Below are 15,734 nucleotides of genomic sequence, written 5' to 3' on the forward strand. Positions count from 1 at the left end.
AAAACCATTTTGAACATAAACACACAGCAGACAACGTGTTTCTCAGCACTTTACTGTTCCCTTGTGTTTGCACAGATCAGTCACTGACATGCAGGTAGATAGTTTCACTCGGTTAAAGCAGAATATATTAACTCAACACACTGTCAGAGGATGAACACAGCATCATCACACTATATTAATTTACCATAACTTTCATCCTCAAAGTAGCAGCTTAATAAATAAATTAAATAATAGTGTTAAGAGTTCTTAGTCCAAACTCATGTCTTCATCGTCGTCCTTCTTGTCTTTAGACTCTCCTTCCTCGTCAGACTTTGTCTCTGTTTCCATGGCTTTGGCAAAAGCCTCCACGTCTGCAGTGGAAGAAATGTCAGGAAATTAGGGCTGAAAATAATTGTTTTCATAATCTACGAGAACCCCCCTTCATGATCTATTTCTAAATTAATTTATTGATTGATTCATTGTTTAGTATAATACCAGTACAATATAGACAGGATTTGTTTATATAAACACAAATTCAATAAATAGGGCTAAATGCCCATTGAAATTTCCAAGAATGTAAGTTGACTTATTGAACAAACTGTTCAAAACTGTAAAAACATACAGTTTACAAACATATAAGCACAGAAAATGTTTAGGTTTGAACTTTTTTTCTAATTTTTGCTTGAAAAATTATTACACTTAGCAGACTTTCAAACTTGCTAAATATTATAAAAGACCTCAGGTAAAAGTATGTATGTAAGTATTAGCAGCTGAATGGAGTGTCATAAAGAGAGACTAAGTCAAAATTGTACTTGAGTAAATGTACAGTTATTTCAAAAATAACGTTTAATCAATCAATTCAAATCTCTGCGAACATGAACATTTGAATGAGTTTCCTAGCGATGAAACCATAGACTGTATTTGAAACGCACAGTAACGCTTCTGGCTGTGGGCGAAAACACTGACCTCCTTTGTTGGCCGCATCGACCGCCTCTGCAGGCAAACCGAACTGGTTCATTAAAGGCCCCAACTGCCCTGACGCCAAGGCACTGCTGAACATGCTCATAGCCTGGAGAGACACGATAAATACAAAGAGTAAAAGGACAGATAAGAAGCTAAATACCAACAATAGATAGACTCATTAAGACCAGACTACAGCATCTCTCTGCAAATGCTACTTATCCGCCCTTGGGACAGAAACATGTTGAAAGTCAAACTAAACCCAAAGATGGAAATAAGAGCCAAGAGCCACATGTACATTCTGAATCTGCTTCCACACAGGCCACACATGAAAAGATAATGATTGTTTTGAATTTAAACCACAAAAACAGTCTGTATCTAAACACAATAGAAGGCTGGTGTTAAAACGCAAATGATGAAAACGGAAGAACTTTAATATCAACTTTCCCAGAACGTAGGAATAAATATCCTGTTATCCCATTTTTTCCACATGATGTCAACGTAGCACTAATATACAATATAACACTGTACCTGCTGGAACTGTGGCGAGCTGAGTGTGGTCTGCAGCTCCTCTGCGCTCTGAGGCAGAGACTCTCCAGACGGGAGGTACGGCATCAGCCTCTCCTGCACCTCGGGGTTCACCAGGATGGGAGCCATCACCTCAGGGGTCAGGACGCTGGCAAGGTCCACTGTGAGTAAACAACAAACAAAAAACACCACAAATTAAAGGCTTGGTCTTAAAAACATATCATTTACGGTTTCTCACCCACAGCTGTTCCAGCACCTTTGGTCTGCCTGGCCTGCCGTCAATCTATTTATCTAAATTCGTGGGGAATCATACCCAGGCAAAGGCATAAATCAAAACTATATAAAATAGTGTTGTTACAGCTGATCGTTTCATTTCCTGTCATAGGAAAAATGATACAGTTTCCTAAAAATGTAAAGGTTCCTTGTAGGAGTTTGTTTTTGTTGCCCCTTTTCCGCTCTGAATACTACATTATTCTGTACATGTCTATGTGAGTCTTAGGGCCAGGTAGGGGTGATAAATAGTGTCCATGAGTTGTGTTCAATATAGTCTAGCAAAGTTTAAAAAATATCGAAACTGCGACAGATTGCAGTATGTACTGTATAGGAGCTCTCTGCTTCTGCAACCGACCGAAATTCATTAACTGAAAATGACACACTATTACCGCAACTGTTATGCTAATCAGTTGCCGCATACTTAGCTGAAATTACACTAATTAAGCTTGATTATATATATTTTTTCCTTGTGGGGATTATTTAAGTGTTTTCTTTTCAGTGTAAGCCAGGTTCCCTCACCTCCCTGTCCGCTGGCCGGTACGTTCATGGTTGCCAGGATGCTCTGCAAGTCTCTGAGCTGGATGGGCTGCGTGGGGTTGGCCGCGCCCGCCGTCACCGAGGGGACAGTGGGGGTGGAGGGGCTGGTGGCCGTGGGAGAGGCGGCGGAGGTGGCAGAGGGAGTGATGGGCGTGGTGGGAACCTGGGAGGAGCCCAGCCGCGGGGCCGCAGAGCTGGAGGTGGGGGTCACCGCTGTGGAAGGACTGAGAGGAGAGAGAGCGGGACTTTATAAGGTTATGTAAATATAAGGTTATAGACAACTAATCAAACAACGAGAGAACAAGTTACTCCAATCAGTCTCTTGGAACTACTGTGTACTTAAGTATGTTTCTCATCTTACAGATATATATATATATGATAATAAACTTAATATCTTTGAGTTTTGGACGGAAAAAAATCAGAACACAGGCCCCATAAATGCAGGGTAAACAAAACAAAAGGTTTTTTTGAGATGTTTGTTGGATGAGATACCTTGTGGAGGAGTTACTGGCTGCAGGAACGCTGCTGCTACTGCTGCTGCTGCTGCCCAGGAGGTTGGCCAACCCTGGACCGGCCAAAGCCCCCAGACCACCTGACATCCACAACAAAACAACCATGTTATTCTCCTGGAGTCATGAAACTGCATCGCCCAAGATGTCATCCTCTCTTTTCTTAAACAATTCTTCCTATTCTTTTTCGAATGTGCCTAGTATGGGCTATTTTGAAATTGGCTTTTTTGTTATTATTTTTGTCAAATTGTTCATAATAAAGATTGATTCATTCAAAGAGGTCTCAGGCCGTCAGCTCTGCAGCTTGAAGACTTTAGTGAAGACGGTACGTACCGATCCCGCCCAGTCCGGTCGGTCCAATGAGCTGCATGAGCTGGTTGTGGCTCATATTACCCAGAAGGCTTTGCAGTCCGCCCTCACCTTTACATGAAAAAAAAAGTAATAAGAGAGATCCAGAATCAGACATATGTAATTCTGTTTTGAGACGTTTACTAGCAGCATTTTTCAAGTCCTTCTACATAAGAGGAAAGAAATCAGTGTGATGTGAGCATGTGTGTGTTACCTCCCAGAGCCGACAGATCGTGTCCTCCGCTGCCGCCGCTACCGAGGGCTCCGGGCATCGGAGGGTTGTTCAGATACTCATTCACTTTACGACAGTTCTCCTCGTCCTTGTCGGTCTTTGGCTCCTGAGATCAGAAAAATAAAATTGTGTTTTTACTTTCATAATAAAGTTTTATCTCTCGTAAAAGTTACTTTATAATAATTGTATCTTTTATTAAGCAAATAACCAAAGCTTAATGACCACAGAGGTGTGTGTGTGTGTGTGTGTGTGTGTGTGTGTTGAGCAGAGCAGAGCAGTCCAGATGCATTAGATACCTGCATCCAGAAGAAAAGTCTCTTGGATCCGGCTTTGAACTTCAACACAAAAACCCGTCCGGTGGTGCATTGGTTCACCCGTTTGAACTCACAGTCATCGGGGAAGATGATCAGATCCTGTGTCGAGATAGGAAATGGAATAAAAAAAAAAAAACTTTAACCAGGTTATGACCCACTGAGATTAAGAATCTCTTCAAGAGAGACCAGGCCACGATAGGCAGCAGCAACTGTCAAACACTTCCAGACAACAAAAAGGAGAAAAAACATTACAGTAATCACACAAGCACATACAAAAAGATGTAGTAACAATAAAATCTACTAGAAAAAGTTTGAGTCAGTATCATTCGAAGACAGACATGTCATTTAACATTCGTTATTATTTGTAACATCAGAAATAATTTGGCAAATCTCTTTCCCACAATAGTCATGCCAATAAAGCTTTTTTAAATTGAATTGACAGACAGTGTCACCCACATCATCCACGTTGCCGGTGGTGCGATCCTTCCAGCAGAAGTGGATGAGAGAGTCGTCGGTCTGCTGGATGTAGACTTGGCCTTTGCGCTTGTCTGGCGTCACCGTGCTTCCCTTCATGGTCATCTTCCCGGCCCGGAACTCCACCAGGTATTTACTGGAGGAGCCGCGAGACCCTGACACCATGCTGGGGAACAACGCTCCAGACGCCATGATGAGGAGAGAGAGAGTGAGAGAGAGAGAGAGAGGGATGCTGCAGGGAAAGAGAGGAGGGTTAAAGAGACACACATGGATTTGTTTGTGTTTTTTTAATATTGAGGGAGGAAGGAGAGCAGATTTGGTCCCAGACGTTAGATGGCTGGAGACATGACATTGTCTTTTATATTTGAAACGGTATTTCATGTATTCATATTCCTTAGCAAGTTATTTACAGGATTCCCACAGCAAGTTAGATTTGAGACTTTTTGCTAATGCCACAACACAGATCATAATTTTTAAATGTTAATGATCTATCTACAGTATATCCATCTAGCCTTCTATCTATCTATCTATCTATCTATCTATCTATCTATCTATCTATCTATCTATCTATCTATCTATTCTACTTAGCAAACACATTCTTAAACATTTGAGATACATTTAAAAAAAAATTATTTGATGTGTCATCGTCGATGTGAGGCATGTTTTATTTAATTTTGAGGTTTTAAATAATTATTTATTTCGTATATCATTTCGTAGCATTTTTTTAGGCATTTGAAATATTAATTTAAGACATTTTGATTACAACAAAGGGCTTATTTAACCTATTAAGGATCAGTAGGAATCCTGTATTTTAATGAAAAGGTAAGATCATGTTATTGCCTCAGAGATAATAAAATAATATCTTTATTTTAAAGCTCTCCTACACTGACAGTAAAATGACAAACCGAACAGATGAAATGATAAACGCAGGACCTGAAATAACACTCATCAGTGCCATGGACCTGTTATGATCAGTGGTGCCACAGAGAAACATCTCCATGAGATGACTGTGCATCCTGCAGCTAAGCCGCTAAACGAGCCAACGACTGGGCCACAGATTTACATTTTTCCACACACGAGGACTCAATACACAGCTGGTTTATATGATACGAATTAAAAACGTATACAAATATATAAATGAAAACATAAATACTCACCGAATTATCTATCAGCCGGAGAACAGGCACACTGACAAAGATATACAGTGAAGATGATCGTGATTGGCAGATGGGCGACGGTGCCTCGCAGTGATTGGTCGAACCGTGCGTCAGTCACGGGGCTTTAAACGCCCAGCGCATGTTCGGTAGAGATAACACAACACAGCATGTTTATTAAAGCTGCAGGTTCACTTCCTTTTTAAAAAAAAAAATGTGTTTTATCTAAAAACGCACTAGGAATATTTGGTGCTACTTTTTAATAAATTGTAAATATCTTTATAAATGGTTAATTAACCTAGTATGTTATACATAAATCAATAATAAAAACAACTTTTGAAAAATCCCTTTAACTGATTGGACTGAATGAAAACTTATAGTATACTGTATGTATGGTTTATTCATTATTGTTTTGTTGTACTTCAACTACCATATTTATTTACAGGTCTGAAGAGGTCAAAGGTTTCCAGTATTATCTCAATAATCCTCCTGTGGTCCTTTAGCTGGGAGCCGCTGGTATAAATAACACACAACAAATAACAAATCTAATTGTTGAAACAATCACAGGACTAGTAGTTCCAATAGTTCATCATTTATTTCTCAAATATACGGTTGTGTTTGGATAAGAGTATGAGGAGGACAAAACACAGATAAACTAACATACGACGGATGTAAACATTTCTTTTAAAATAGAAGCAGAGACTAAACATGAGGTTAAAGAGTATGAGATCAGAAGGACCATCAGTCTGCACCTGCAGCGCTGAGTGTCTGCAAGCCTCACAAAGTGCTTTGAAGTTGGAGTAAAGTTTTAGAGCAACTGGAGGAAAAAACATTATGTGACATTTCATGACACAATATGTGCAATGGACACAATGGACTGTTAACGCTAAAATGTGCAGCTTATGCAAAGGTTAGTGCTTGGAAACAAAAAAAGTAACATATCTGTACTGTGTAACAACCACACAAGGCCTACTGTATGTATTTATGAATGTAACTATTATATTCTCAGCACACAACATTCATTATCCGCCACTGTAGTGTCTGAAGCACACAAGAGGAGTCAAGTGTTTTTTTTATATTTCACATTTCAGGAGGGCAGACTGGGGTGGGATCAGTTTGCATAGGTTAAGGATGGCTACAATGTCCCGTAGTATTCGCCTGTGAGAGGGAAAAAAACACAACTACGATCGATGGAAATAGGGCGTCAAAGAGGAAATTCTGTTGCTTGTGCATGTGGTAACCTGGTTAAATAAAAGTTATAATGTGTAAATACAAATGTTTAGTCAGCCTTTAAACCAGAGATTATTCTGACTATGAGGAGACAACTTTAGCCCTATCATACCTGCTCCTCCTGTGGAGTCGTAGCTCAGTTGTAAATATTTTAAACATTTTGTTCAGATTGATCAGGACTTGAACTTTGCGGGGATAACCTTATCTTGCAAATAAACACCTAAACGCCTATTACTGGTTACACCTCCTTAGAAATCAAGTATCCTACCATATCACTCCTTTTTTTTTACATTTTCTTCAGCATCTAAGTAAAAATCCAGTGATAGTTTTCTGCACATCCAGAGGTTCACTGCAAACAGGACTTGCTAACATCTAGGTCAGCATTGTTTCTATGGTTCCAGTTTGTTTCAAATGTAAACAAATATGAGCTCACATTGTAGCCAACAGCTAACTAACGGACTGACTCAATTAGACTTCCTGTTGACGTCCCATAAAGCCTCCAAATCATGGGATCTATAAAAAAAAAAGTATCGTTTTGACTGTATTATCAACATTTTCATGTCTCCTGCTTTAAACCAAATTGTGCCTCTGGATTCGTTTGCTTTGCCCTTTTTTATGTGAATGCCTTTTTTACATTATAATTATTATACTCAGTGCATAAAATGTTTTTTTATGGCTTTAACGTGTAGAATATCATCTTGGTGACCATGCATGCACCAATTATTATACAAATCATCTATGTTACAGTGGACAATCTTAAATTGTACAAACAACGTGTGTTCACTGTGCCAGTACATGTGTTTATAAGCAGCTTTTGTCTCTCTCCATTCACAGAAAAATGTCACACTTGTTAAATGTTTAGGGATGATCACAGCTAACTAAAATAGACATCTAATATTCAAATAGGTTAAGATATATATAAGATAATATATATGTTTTAAATAATCCCTGATATTTGAAACTGGGCTGGAGTGTATGGAAGTCTACAGGTTAGATTATGGATGAGTACCTGAACTAAAACGGAGAATATGAATATAGAAGTCAGAGCTCAGTGTCCTGCAGCAGCAATGTTACACACACACAATCTCGCTGTCACACAATCTCACACACACACAATCTCACACACGCACACAGGTAACTGGTTTAAAGCCCTCCTCGGGTGAGTAACATACACTATTATTGTCAAAAGTCATGATTAGCGCATGTTTGATGTCAACATTTACAGCAAGTAAACTCTAAAATTCTTCTTAAAATTACATTTCTGCTGTGGACGAGGTTCACAGTCATAATCTGATAACTACCTGATAACATTTCGATATCAGCTTTTCAAAAATTCGCACAAAAAGACACAGTACCAGCGAGTCTCTGCGCTGTCACAGACACACAAATCTGAGAGAGAATCTTCATTTTGAGCTCTCTCTCCATCAATAAATGTTGGGACAGTCAGAGTAATTCCTGTCAAAGTATCCACCTGTGTACAGCCAATCCTCGGCTCCCGTGTGAGGGTTTGTTCCCAGCTGAAACCACCTGGAAAGACAGAAGATATTTAACGTTAGGAAACATTACACAACATTTTGTTTTGTGTGAAAAACTGATTATGGTTTGGATTTTTTGTGACAGCATCAAACTCAACTGCTGACAAATACAGGTCACCAGGTCCAAGAGAGGATTGCTATTGAGACTTGTAAGTAAAAGTTTCAACACAAGACTGACATTTTGTACGCCACTACATTTATGTGACCACGGAGCGCACTACACCTGGTCAACTTATAAAACAACGTCAAAAACACACACCTGGTTGGCCAATGCTCCTCATCCTTGGAGCGTTCCCTTCTTGAAGCCCTTTGTTTCTCCTCTAGCTGCTCTTTCGCTGTACTTGCAGCATCTATAAAAACAAAAAAATTACAAAAGAAATAGCCTTTAGAGGAGTGGACAGTATGTGATATTCCAGTTGATTGTAATCATATGTCTCAACTTGTATGAAAGTCAAAGTGTTCACTGTTACCTATGTCTCCATTCTCCATGGCTCTGATGTCGGGCCTGAGCCGGCAGTCTGTCGGGGGCAGGAGTCTCTCTGCGCCGGGCTCCAGCTCGTTTAGTGTCATGGCAAAGCTGGTGAAGTTATACATCTGCAGCACATGGAAATACAGCAGAGCTTAGTGAGAATAAACATCTTCGTTCATTCACAGATTTGAGCACAGGTAAAAATGAGTAGTCAGGTAAAGTCCACCAGGTACATTTTAAAAGGTGGAGTCAGAGATTCTGGAGAATGCTTGTTGTCAAAATCACTTTTTCCCCACAATCTGCTCCCTGTCTGTACTGCATGTGTTCTGAAAAAAAAATTGTGGTGTTAATACACAGCCTAGGCTCTGTAAACTGGTATACAAACAAAGGATATGTAGACAAATGGGGCACACCGTAGCTAGAAACTTAACCATTTACAGAGCCTAGGCTGTGTAATAACAGTGGATTTTTTTTCAGCACACACAGATTACGGACAGGTAGTGGATCGTGAGGAGATGGCCACTATTGACTCCACCTTTAACTCTGTGTGGGTTTGTGTGACTGACCTGTGCTGAGTCGGCAGGTCGCGGCTTTATCCTCCACAGTAAGGCACTTCCTGGTATCACAGTCACAGTCTCTTGAACGTCTGGCATCTCATCAGCCTCCTCAGCTTCACAACTATGTTCCTACACACACACACACACACACACACACACACACACACACATAAATAAATAACATCATCACACATGCATTAACAAAGCTTACAGTACGTATAGTCCATGTGCAAACAGGTGATTCACAGAACTACAATTGCCACAGATTCAACACGTCTCTCAAGCAACAGTGCATATCATTGCAAGCCATTATGGATTAGTGCTGCTGGCAATGATCTAATCATACACTACAGATTGAACATAACTTGAACTAGACAACAGCAGTTGCACACTACAGATATCAAATACACTTTTACCTTACCTTCCACTAATGCCACTGCATGTTATTGTGAAAGGAAAAGAAGCCGATTGAGAAACAAATGTAGAGTGATGTGAGTTAAAGTTCACAGGTTACTTCACGTTGTAAGACAGGTAAAAACACGTCACAGGCAAATGTAAGCAGTAGCATGTCAGACGTCAGTTTGCGTGTAAGGATCGCTTACCTGTTTGAGCTTTTTAGAGTCGCCCCCTGCCTTCTTGTGCGCCTCGTACACCTTGGGGTCCACACTGTACATGCACTCCGTCCACTTCCCATAGATCACCCGCCGCTTCTTCTTACTGGTTACACAATAAAATTCAAATTTAAAAATTCAAATGTCAAATTCAATCCAGAGAAAAATGGAATTACAACAGCTGCCACCAATAGTTGTTGTTCATGCCCTTACCTTTTGTCTTGGATATGACCTTCTACTTTGTGCAGCTCTTTCCCGAACATGCCGCACGGTTTGAAGTTCAACACACACTTATCCCCCGTACTGATGAATTAAATGCAAAATAAAATGCGTCAATCAATAAGCAATGGTCCGATCAGTTATAAATCTTGCAGTTCTTCCAGAATTTGTCACGTTACCTGTGGTTGACTATCTCCACTGTTCCATATTGCTCAATCCAGAGTTTTCCCAAGATGATGTTGTGCACACAACACATTGGGTTTGTCCATGTGTACGCTTCTTTATGTCTAGAAGAAATTCACAGTCTTAAAGGAATAGTTTCACATTTGGGGGAAACATTTACTTTTTTTAATCCGTACAATTACAGTAATGTAGATTCATAGCTAATGATAGACAGATTTTGTTACCTTTGTATAAAAGCAGGTTAGCTGTTTCAATTATTTATGCTAAGCTAAGCTAAGCTAACTAGCCACTGCTTTTATTGTTACGTAAAAGAAGAACAATATGACAATCACTTGAGCAGCTCCAGCGTCATGGTGCCCTTGGGCTCGGCCTCCACACTTTTGCCCCAGAACTTGAGTTTGGGGTAGATGGAGCCGTGGAACTCGAACTCCTGCTTCAGGGCTTGAGCGTGGAAGGCACTGATGGGGGGATGGTGGCTCACCTGCTCTGAGATCAATCTGTAGCCCTCCTCCTCTCTGTAGTGTAAAAATAAATAAATTAAGTTAGTGTCTTTTCTATCATCAAACAAAACTGTTTTAGCTTCTATAGGATTATCCAATACCTCATGAGTTCATATGTCTCCCCCAGTAAAGGATTAAATGGCTTTCCAGTCCGTTCCCATTGAGATGCTACGGCCGAAACAGCAAACGCAGCAACAACCTGCAACAGAGACAGGAAACAATCTAATCTTTTTTAAACAGAAACACAAAACATTAACTGTCCAAGCACCTCAAATGTGATGATCTGCACATTTTCTTTGCATCGTTTGATCTTTGGATTTTGGACTGTTGGTCAAACAAAACAAGCTTTTGGAAGACGTCTCATTGGTTAGTTGGACATTTTACTGGTCATTTTGGCACCAAAACGTTAAAGTGGTAGATTAATTGTTAAAGAAAAAATGGTTAGTCGCAGCTGTTTTTTTTGTTTTGAACAGGAAACTTATTTCTACAAGAAATTCGACAAATAGTTACATATTTCACATATTCTTATTGTTAATATTTGTTAGCAGCTCAATCAATATTGCATACTGTGTATTTCTATTTACATACATTTCTATTTGAAAATATGAGCAATGTAACAAAACCAAATTTCCCTTGAAGATCAATAAGGCATTTCTAATTCTGATTCCCATTCTGTTAATAAGCCGTTATCTTTACCTGCATGCGGTCTATTGAGTCGGACAGACTGCAGGCTTTGTGGATGAGGTGAGTGTGTTCCATGTACTCTGAGATTCTCTGGAGGAAGCTCAGCGGCTCGTTGAACACGACCGGCATTGCTATTTTGGAAAGTTCCTGTAAAGCAAATATGAGAAGATCAAAGAACAGAACATGTCCGAGTAATCAAGTGACACTGACACAACTCAGCGGGATATTATTTAACTCTTATTCAACAGAAATCTTTTCCTTTTAATAGCAGGAGTGACAAAAACAAGTTAAAGCCACTACGAGTAACTTGGTCCCTTGGCGGCTCCTTTGGACAAAAGCGGTAGTATTTTTACAACGCCAGCTGTCGTGAAGCTGTTTTCTAGCTTGTGCTGGGCGTGCGAGACTCAAATGATCAGGAAGCAAAATAGTGCATGTCCGTGTGTTGAAAGTGTGAGGGCACCGGACTCTTTTCGGCTTTGTGAGAGTGGTTAGTGACACAGCATCAACTAATGCAAGTAAGTGCAACACACACTTGATTGCAATGAGTTGATGCAGTGTCACCGAAGTACTCTCACGGAGCTGAAAGACTCCGTGTCCTCACAGAAAGCGAATGAACAAGAGACGGCAGTTAGTATGGATCACGATGAGGTAATGTGTTTATGTTGTTGTAAATAATGACTATTTCAGATGAATAATGGTCGACTCATCTGATGATGGTGAGGCAAAGTAAACTTTGTTTTAGTAGGCTATCGCTCATTCATTTAGGAGTAAACACTGCAGTTCGCTCCCGTGAAATTGTGTATACGTTGCTTGGCAACGCCCTCCCGCTTGTCTACCACTCTCCCTTTTAGCTTTTCTTCATTGCATTTTCTTTTTTTTCTTTGATGGTTCAGCCCCGTTATCAGTCATTATGACGACAAATAACTGTCTCAAACGAAGCTTCCGCTCCCCTTCCCTCACCTGGAGGGATAGGCTTCTCAAATCGCGTTGTTGCGCCACACTGAAATCTGCGACCAATACGGATATGTGACCAAAGAGCCTGCACGCGTGAACCGAAAATCGGACTGGGTGTGCGACCAGACCAAACGTAGTAATAGAAACTATATAAAAACGTCTTTCTTTGCACTGATGGTCTCGTTTGCTGTTAAAGGTCATTTATGATTATCAGAGGAAACATGAGGCTGTTTAAAAGATATTTAAATGTTACTCAGAGCTGCTTCAAATATTGAATGTATTCTGATGTTCATTTAAGTTATTTTTAGTTCTTTCGGTTTTCAGATCTCTCAGCTGCAAGGAGCGAGCTAAGAAAAAAGCCAATAGTTCAGTCATGACTAATGCTGTGAATTACGTCACACTGACTATAGCTTATTTGACGGTCTGAATAGCTTTATTGAGTATAATATTTTCAAACAGGGCTTCTACAGCTTAAGGAACATTAGATCTAAGACTTTTTATGACTTATATAATAGCAGACGGAAATAAATTGGAGACCAATTTTACAAAAAACAAAGAGAGAAACGATATCAATTACTTTGGGATAAGAGTGATTTTGTAAAAAACATGACTTCTTACTCGTGCAAAATACAAAACTGAAGAAGCCAATTAAAATAATGTGTTACTTAAATGTCACAGGGTGACCATAACCGATCCTATCATGCTGATCAGCGTGATGTTATTTAGAGAGATTTGTACATTACTTAAAAAATAGATGCTACCAATTATTTTGCATTTTCAAATTGTAACATCATGACGAAAAAGATTAATAAAATCCTTATACCCATGTTTTAGCCTTTATTTTTATTAAGACATTTTAATTGCACTTTATTTCTTATGTTTATATCAACGTATTCAATGCCTTGAAAGACTTTTTAAGGATCTTAGGAACCCTGTACAAAGCTTTCTATTCTCAACTTTGGTTAGGAGGCATGTAGGACTTACCATGCCGATGCATTTCTTCAGTATACTCCATATGCTGAAGTCGTTTCTGGAGATCATTTCAGCAGGCAGCGTTTTCCTGGAGCACATTTTGGACAAAATACGATTAAAAATACAGAATATCAGACAAAACTTCAACAGCTGAGCACAAAAAAGTGACTGCAGTGCACACATGTAAACCCTGCTGCTTTTCAAAGTGTTAAGTCTTTGCAGACGAGGGGCTCACTAGTTAACAGCATAAAAATACGGGTTGCACTGGACTCGTCTGTGTTTCTACGTGTGAGTACATGCACAATGACACGGTTGAAAAACCCCTTCAACCAAACACACATGTGCTCATGTGGCAACATGAATACCAAACCGCCTGCACCCTCTCACCTGCGCTCCCAGACCCCGTTCTCCGAGGCCTTGCCATCTGTCACCTCCTGCTTGCCGTCAAACACCAGAGCATCTTTAAAACTGACCTCACCGGAATCATCTGACTCCAGCCCTGATAAAAACAGAGCGGGACAGAGAGAGAAAGTGAAAACTCATTCACTTGTGCACATCACATATATAAATGTTGGTTTGCGTGTTGCTCCTTTATCGATCTGATATAATGGAGGCCGTCACAGCCTTATTTTATATATTTTCCATAAGACACGCTACGGTTTAACCATTAAACAAAGAGGACATTCTTTTGAAGATTGGACTTCAGCACACTATTTTGTCAAGAACAGCTTACGGATACAGCGACTGTATCGGCTTTGAATCCTTTCTGTTGCTCGACTATTTGAACCAAATGTGACGGGCTCTTTGTATAACAGTTAAACCAAGAACACTTTTGTTTCTGGGTCAATTTTCTATTTCTGGTTTTGCTGTTAGTGGCTTCAAATTGTACTTGCAAAACTGAATCAGCCAACATGCTCAAGCATATTTAAAAAGTTAAAGAGAGAGAGTAAAAGAGGAAGAAAAAAGCAGAGCCTGTTTTTTTGGTAAATGTGTGTCAGTCTTCACGCAGTCCTCTTCATAAACAGTATTCCTGATGTTAAATTGTTTATATATGGACTGAAATAAATTATTACAACTGAACTACTATTACTAAATAAGAAAGTAAAAGAAAAGTGTACAAAGATCTAAAGTCACTGACTCTGAATATGAGTTACTTATCGATGGCATCATTCAAAGCTTTTTTTTAATAACTTTTCACTGAGATAAAACCTTTAAAAGACAAACCACTACCACAGCGCGAAACCCCCATAAAAACAAGATGAACAAGCAGTTTAGAAGGTGAAACTGCCCTTTTGTTATTCAATGAAAGTCAAACGTGTTAAACTACAACTCAAAGCTATCTATTTGGGCATTAACTTAGTGTTTAAGTGAATAGTGTTAAACTACTGGGTGGATACCCAAATAGATACTATATATGACAGATGGTATGTGAGGCGTCCTATAAACGTGTTAGAAGGACCGTCTCTATAAATAGGAAATTCGCCATATCCCTAGAGAGCATTGTTATAATTTTTTTTAACCGTCAACCAGAAGTTCAATAGTAAACATTAGAGGGCAAGTATACACACAACAAGATGCAAATGTATTAAACCTCCGTCTCACCTCTCTCACCTGTCTCGGCGTCGTAAAACTCCTCCTCGCTGTTCATACTGAGCACAGAAAGTAACTGAGCGCTACTCAGAAGTCATAATTGATTTCCCAACATCAGGCCCGTCCCTGCAGCCTCAGCCTCCAAGCATCACAACCTGCAACAGCACGGACTCGTTACACCAAGCAGGCCGTCTTTCTATGCACTTTAGAGCCAACAAACATCTAACGCACGCTTTGAAATAATATAAACCGCTTTATGTCTAACGTTAGCTCACTGTCAGTAGCTTTGTTTCCCTTTAAAGAGACTTAGTTAGCAGTTAGCTCTCCGGGCTAACTAGCAGTTAGCATCTTTGCTGCACTGATTTAAACTGTAAGTTTAAGGGCCAGAAAGCGGATAATAACTACTGTTAATTACTCGGACACTTAGACGAAGTTTTCAACAAACAAGTACATGTGATATACCTGTGAGTAAATGTCAAATTAATGCGCTAATAACGTAAACAATCGGAGGAGGGAACTGTATCTGTAGTAGGACGGAAGTAGGCGGCAAGGACACCGTGAATGGCAGGTCCTTCAGCCAATCAGATCGCAGCTCGCAGCGGACTCGAAATTGAAGGACAAGAGCAGAAATAGTTCAGCTGTTCAGCAGCTTTATTCACCACAGATTAAATAATAAACTATGACATTAAAAATATTTGTATAAAGGCTGGATGGACTTTGGGGCTGTAAATGTATCATAATAAACTTTACTAGCCTAGCCCTTTTCAAACAAAGTTACACACTGCTGGATGAAAACCTTTCAGGTCTGTAATAACGAAAATCAAATCAATGAATTAAAAATAAATAAGAGAGTTTAAAAAGGAACAATAAAATGGAACATAAAACAGTAAATATACTGTATGTTGGAAATAAACCAGTGGGC

The 15,734-nt window shown here is 39.6% G+C and overlaps 2 protein-coding genes across 5 annotated transcripts; both read right to left on the reverse strand.

Moving 5' to 3' along the window:
* Nucleotides 1–36: 36 nt before the first annotated feature.
* Nucleotides 37–5,339, reverse strand: LOC307253394 (proteasomal ubiquitin receptor ADRM1-B-like). Its single transcript, XM_080031420.1, has 10 exons — nucleotides 5,312–5,339; nucleotides 4,137–4,386; nucleotides 3,663–3,779; nucleotides 3,349–3,472; nucleotides 3,120–3,206; nucleotides 2,770–2,869; nucleotides 2,260–2,501; nucleotides 1,471–1,628; nucleotides 946–1,048; nucleotides 37–350 (listed from the first exon to the last, which is right to left on the reverse strand). The coding sequence occupies exons 2-10, from the start codon at nucleotides 4,344–4,346 to the stop codon at nucleotides 247–249; spliced, it is 1,245 nt and encodes a 414-aa protein (XP_079887546.1). The 5' UTR covers nucleotides 4,347–4,386; nucleotides 5,312–5,339; the 3' UTR covers nucleotides 37–246.
* Nucleotides 5,340–5,926: 587 nt separating this feature from the next.
* Nucleotides 5,927–15,352, reverse strand: LOC307252998 (oxysterol-binding protein-related protein 2-like). Of its 4 annotated transcripts, XM_080030829.1 has the most exons (15): nucleotides 15,275–15,352; nucleotides 14,825–14,967; nucleotides 13,610–13,721; nucleotides 13,235–13,310; nucleotides 11,309–11,443; nucleotides 10,714–10,811; nucleotides 10,445–10,627; nucleotides 10,109–10,216; nucleotides 9,924–10,013; nucleotides 9,702–9,816; nucleotides 9,109–9,228; nucleotides 8,544–8,667; nucleotides 8,333–8,423; nucleotides 8,010–8,065; nucleotides 5,927–6,466 (listed from the first exon to the last, which is right to left on the reverse strand). In XM_080030829.1, exons 2-15 carry the CDS (start codon nucleotides 14,868–14,870, stop codon nucleotides 6,444–6,446), a joined length of 1,377 nt encoding a protein of 458 aa, XP_079886955.1. In that variant the 5' UTR covers nucleotides 14,871–14,967; nucleotides 15,275–15,352; the 3' UTR covers nucleotides 5,927–6,443. The 4 variants fall into 4 exon arrangements, with proteins under 4 accessions (XP_079886955.1, XP_079886954.1, XP_079886952.1 ...); XM_080030828.1 differs by having other exon boundaries at nucleotides 5,927–8,065; nucleotides 14,834–14,967; XM_080030826.1 differs by having other exon boundaries at nucleotides 5,927–8,065.
* Nucleotides 15,353–15,734: the final 382 nt, after the last annotated feature.

The sequence above is a fragment of the Ammodytes marinus genome (assembly GCF_949987685.1).
Source record: "Ammodytes marinus genome assembly, chromosome: 7".
Taxonomy (NCBI): domain Eukaryota; kingdom Metazoa; phylum Chordata; class Actinopteri; order Uranoscopiformes; family Ammodytidae; genus Ammodytes; species Ammodytes marinus.

Excerpts from the sequence above, each read along its gene's own strand:
- LOC307253394 (XM_080031420.1), bottom strand. The coding sequence starts at position 4,346 with ATGGCGTCTGGAGCGTTGTTCCCCAGCATGGTGTCAGGGTCTCGCGGC. Across the intron at positions 3,473-3,662 it reads GACTTTTCTTCTGGATGCAG|GAGCCAAAGACCGACAAGGA; the intron begins GTATCTAATGCA and ends TTCTGATCTCAG. Across the intron at positions 2,870-3,119 it reads GACCGGACTGGGCGGGATCG|GTGGTCTGGGGGCTTTGGCC; the intron begins GTACGTACCGTC and ends TGTGGATGTCAG.
- LOC307252998 (XM_080030826.1), bottom strand. The coding sequence starts at position 14,870 with ATGAACAGCGAGGAGGAGTTTTACGACGCCGAGACAGGTGAGAGAG. Across the intron at positions 8,668-9,108 it reads GACCTGCCGACTCAGCACAG|ATGTATAACTTCACCAGCTT; the intron begins GTCAGTCACACA and ends CATGTGCTGCAG. Across the intron at positions 8,066-8,332 it reads GAGGAGCATTGGCCAACCAG|GTGGTTTCAGCTGGGAACAA; the intron begins GTGTGTGTTTTT and ends CTGTCTTTCCAG.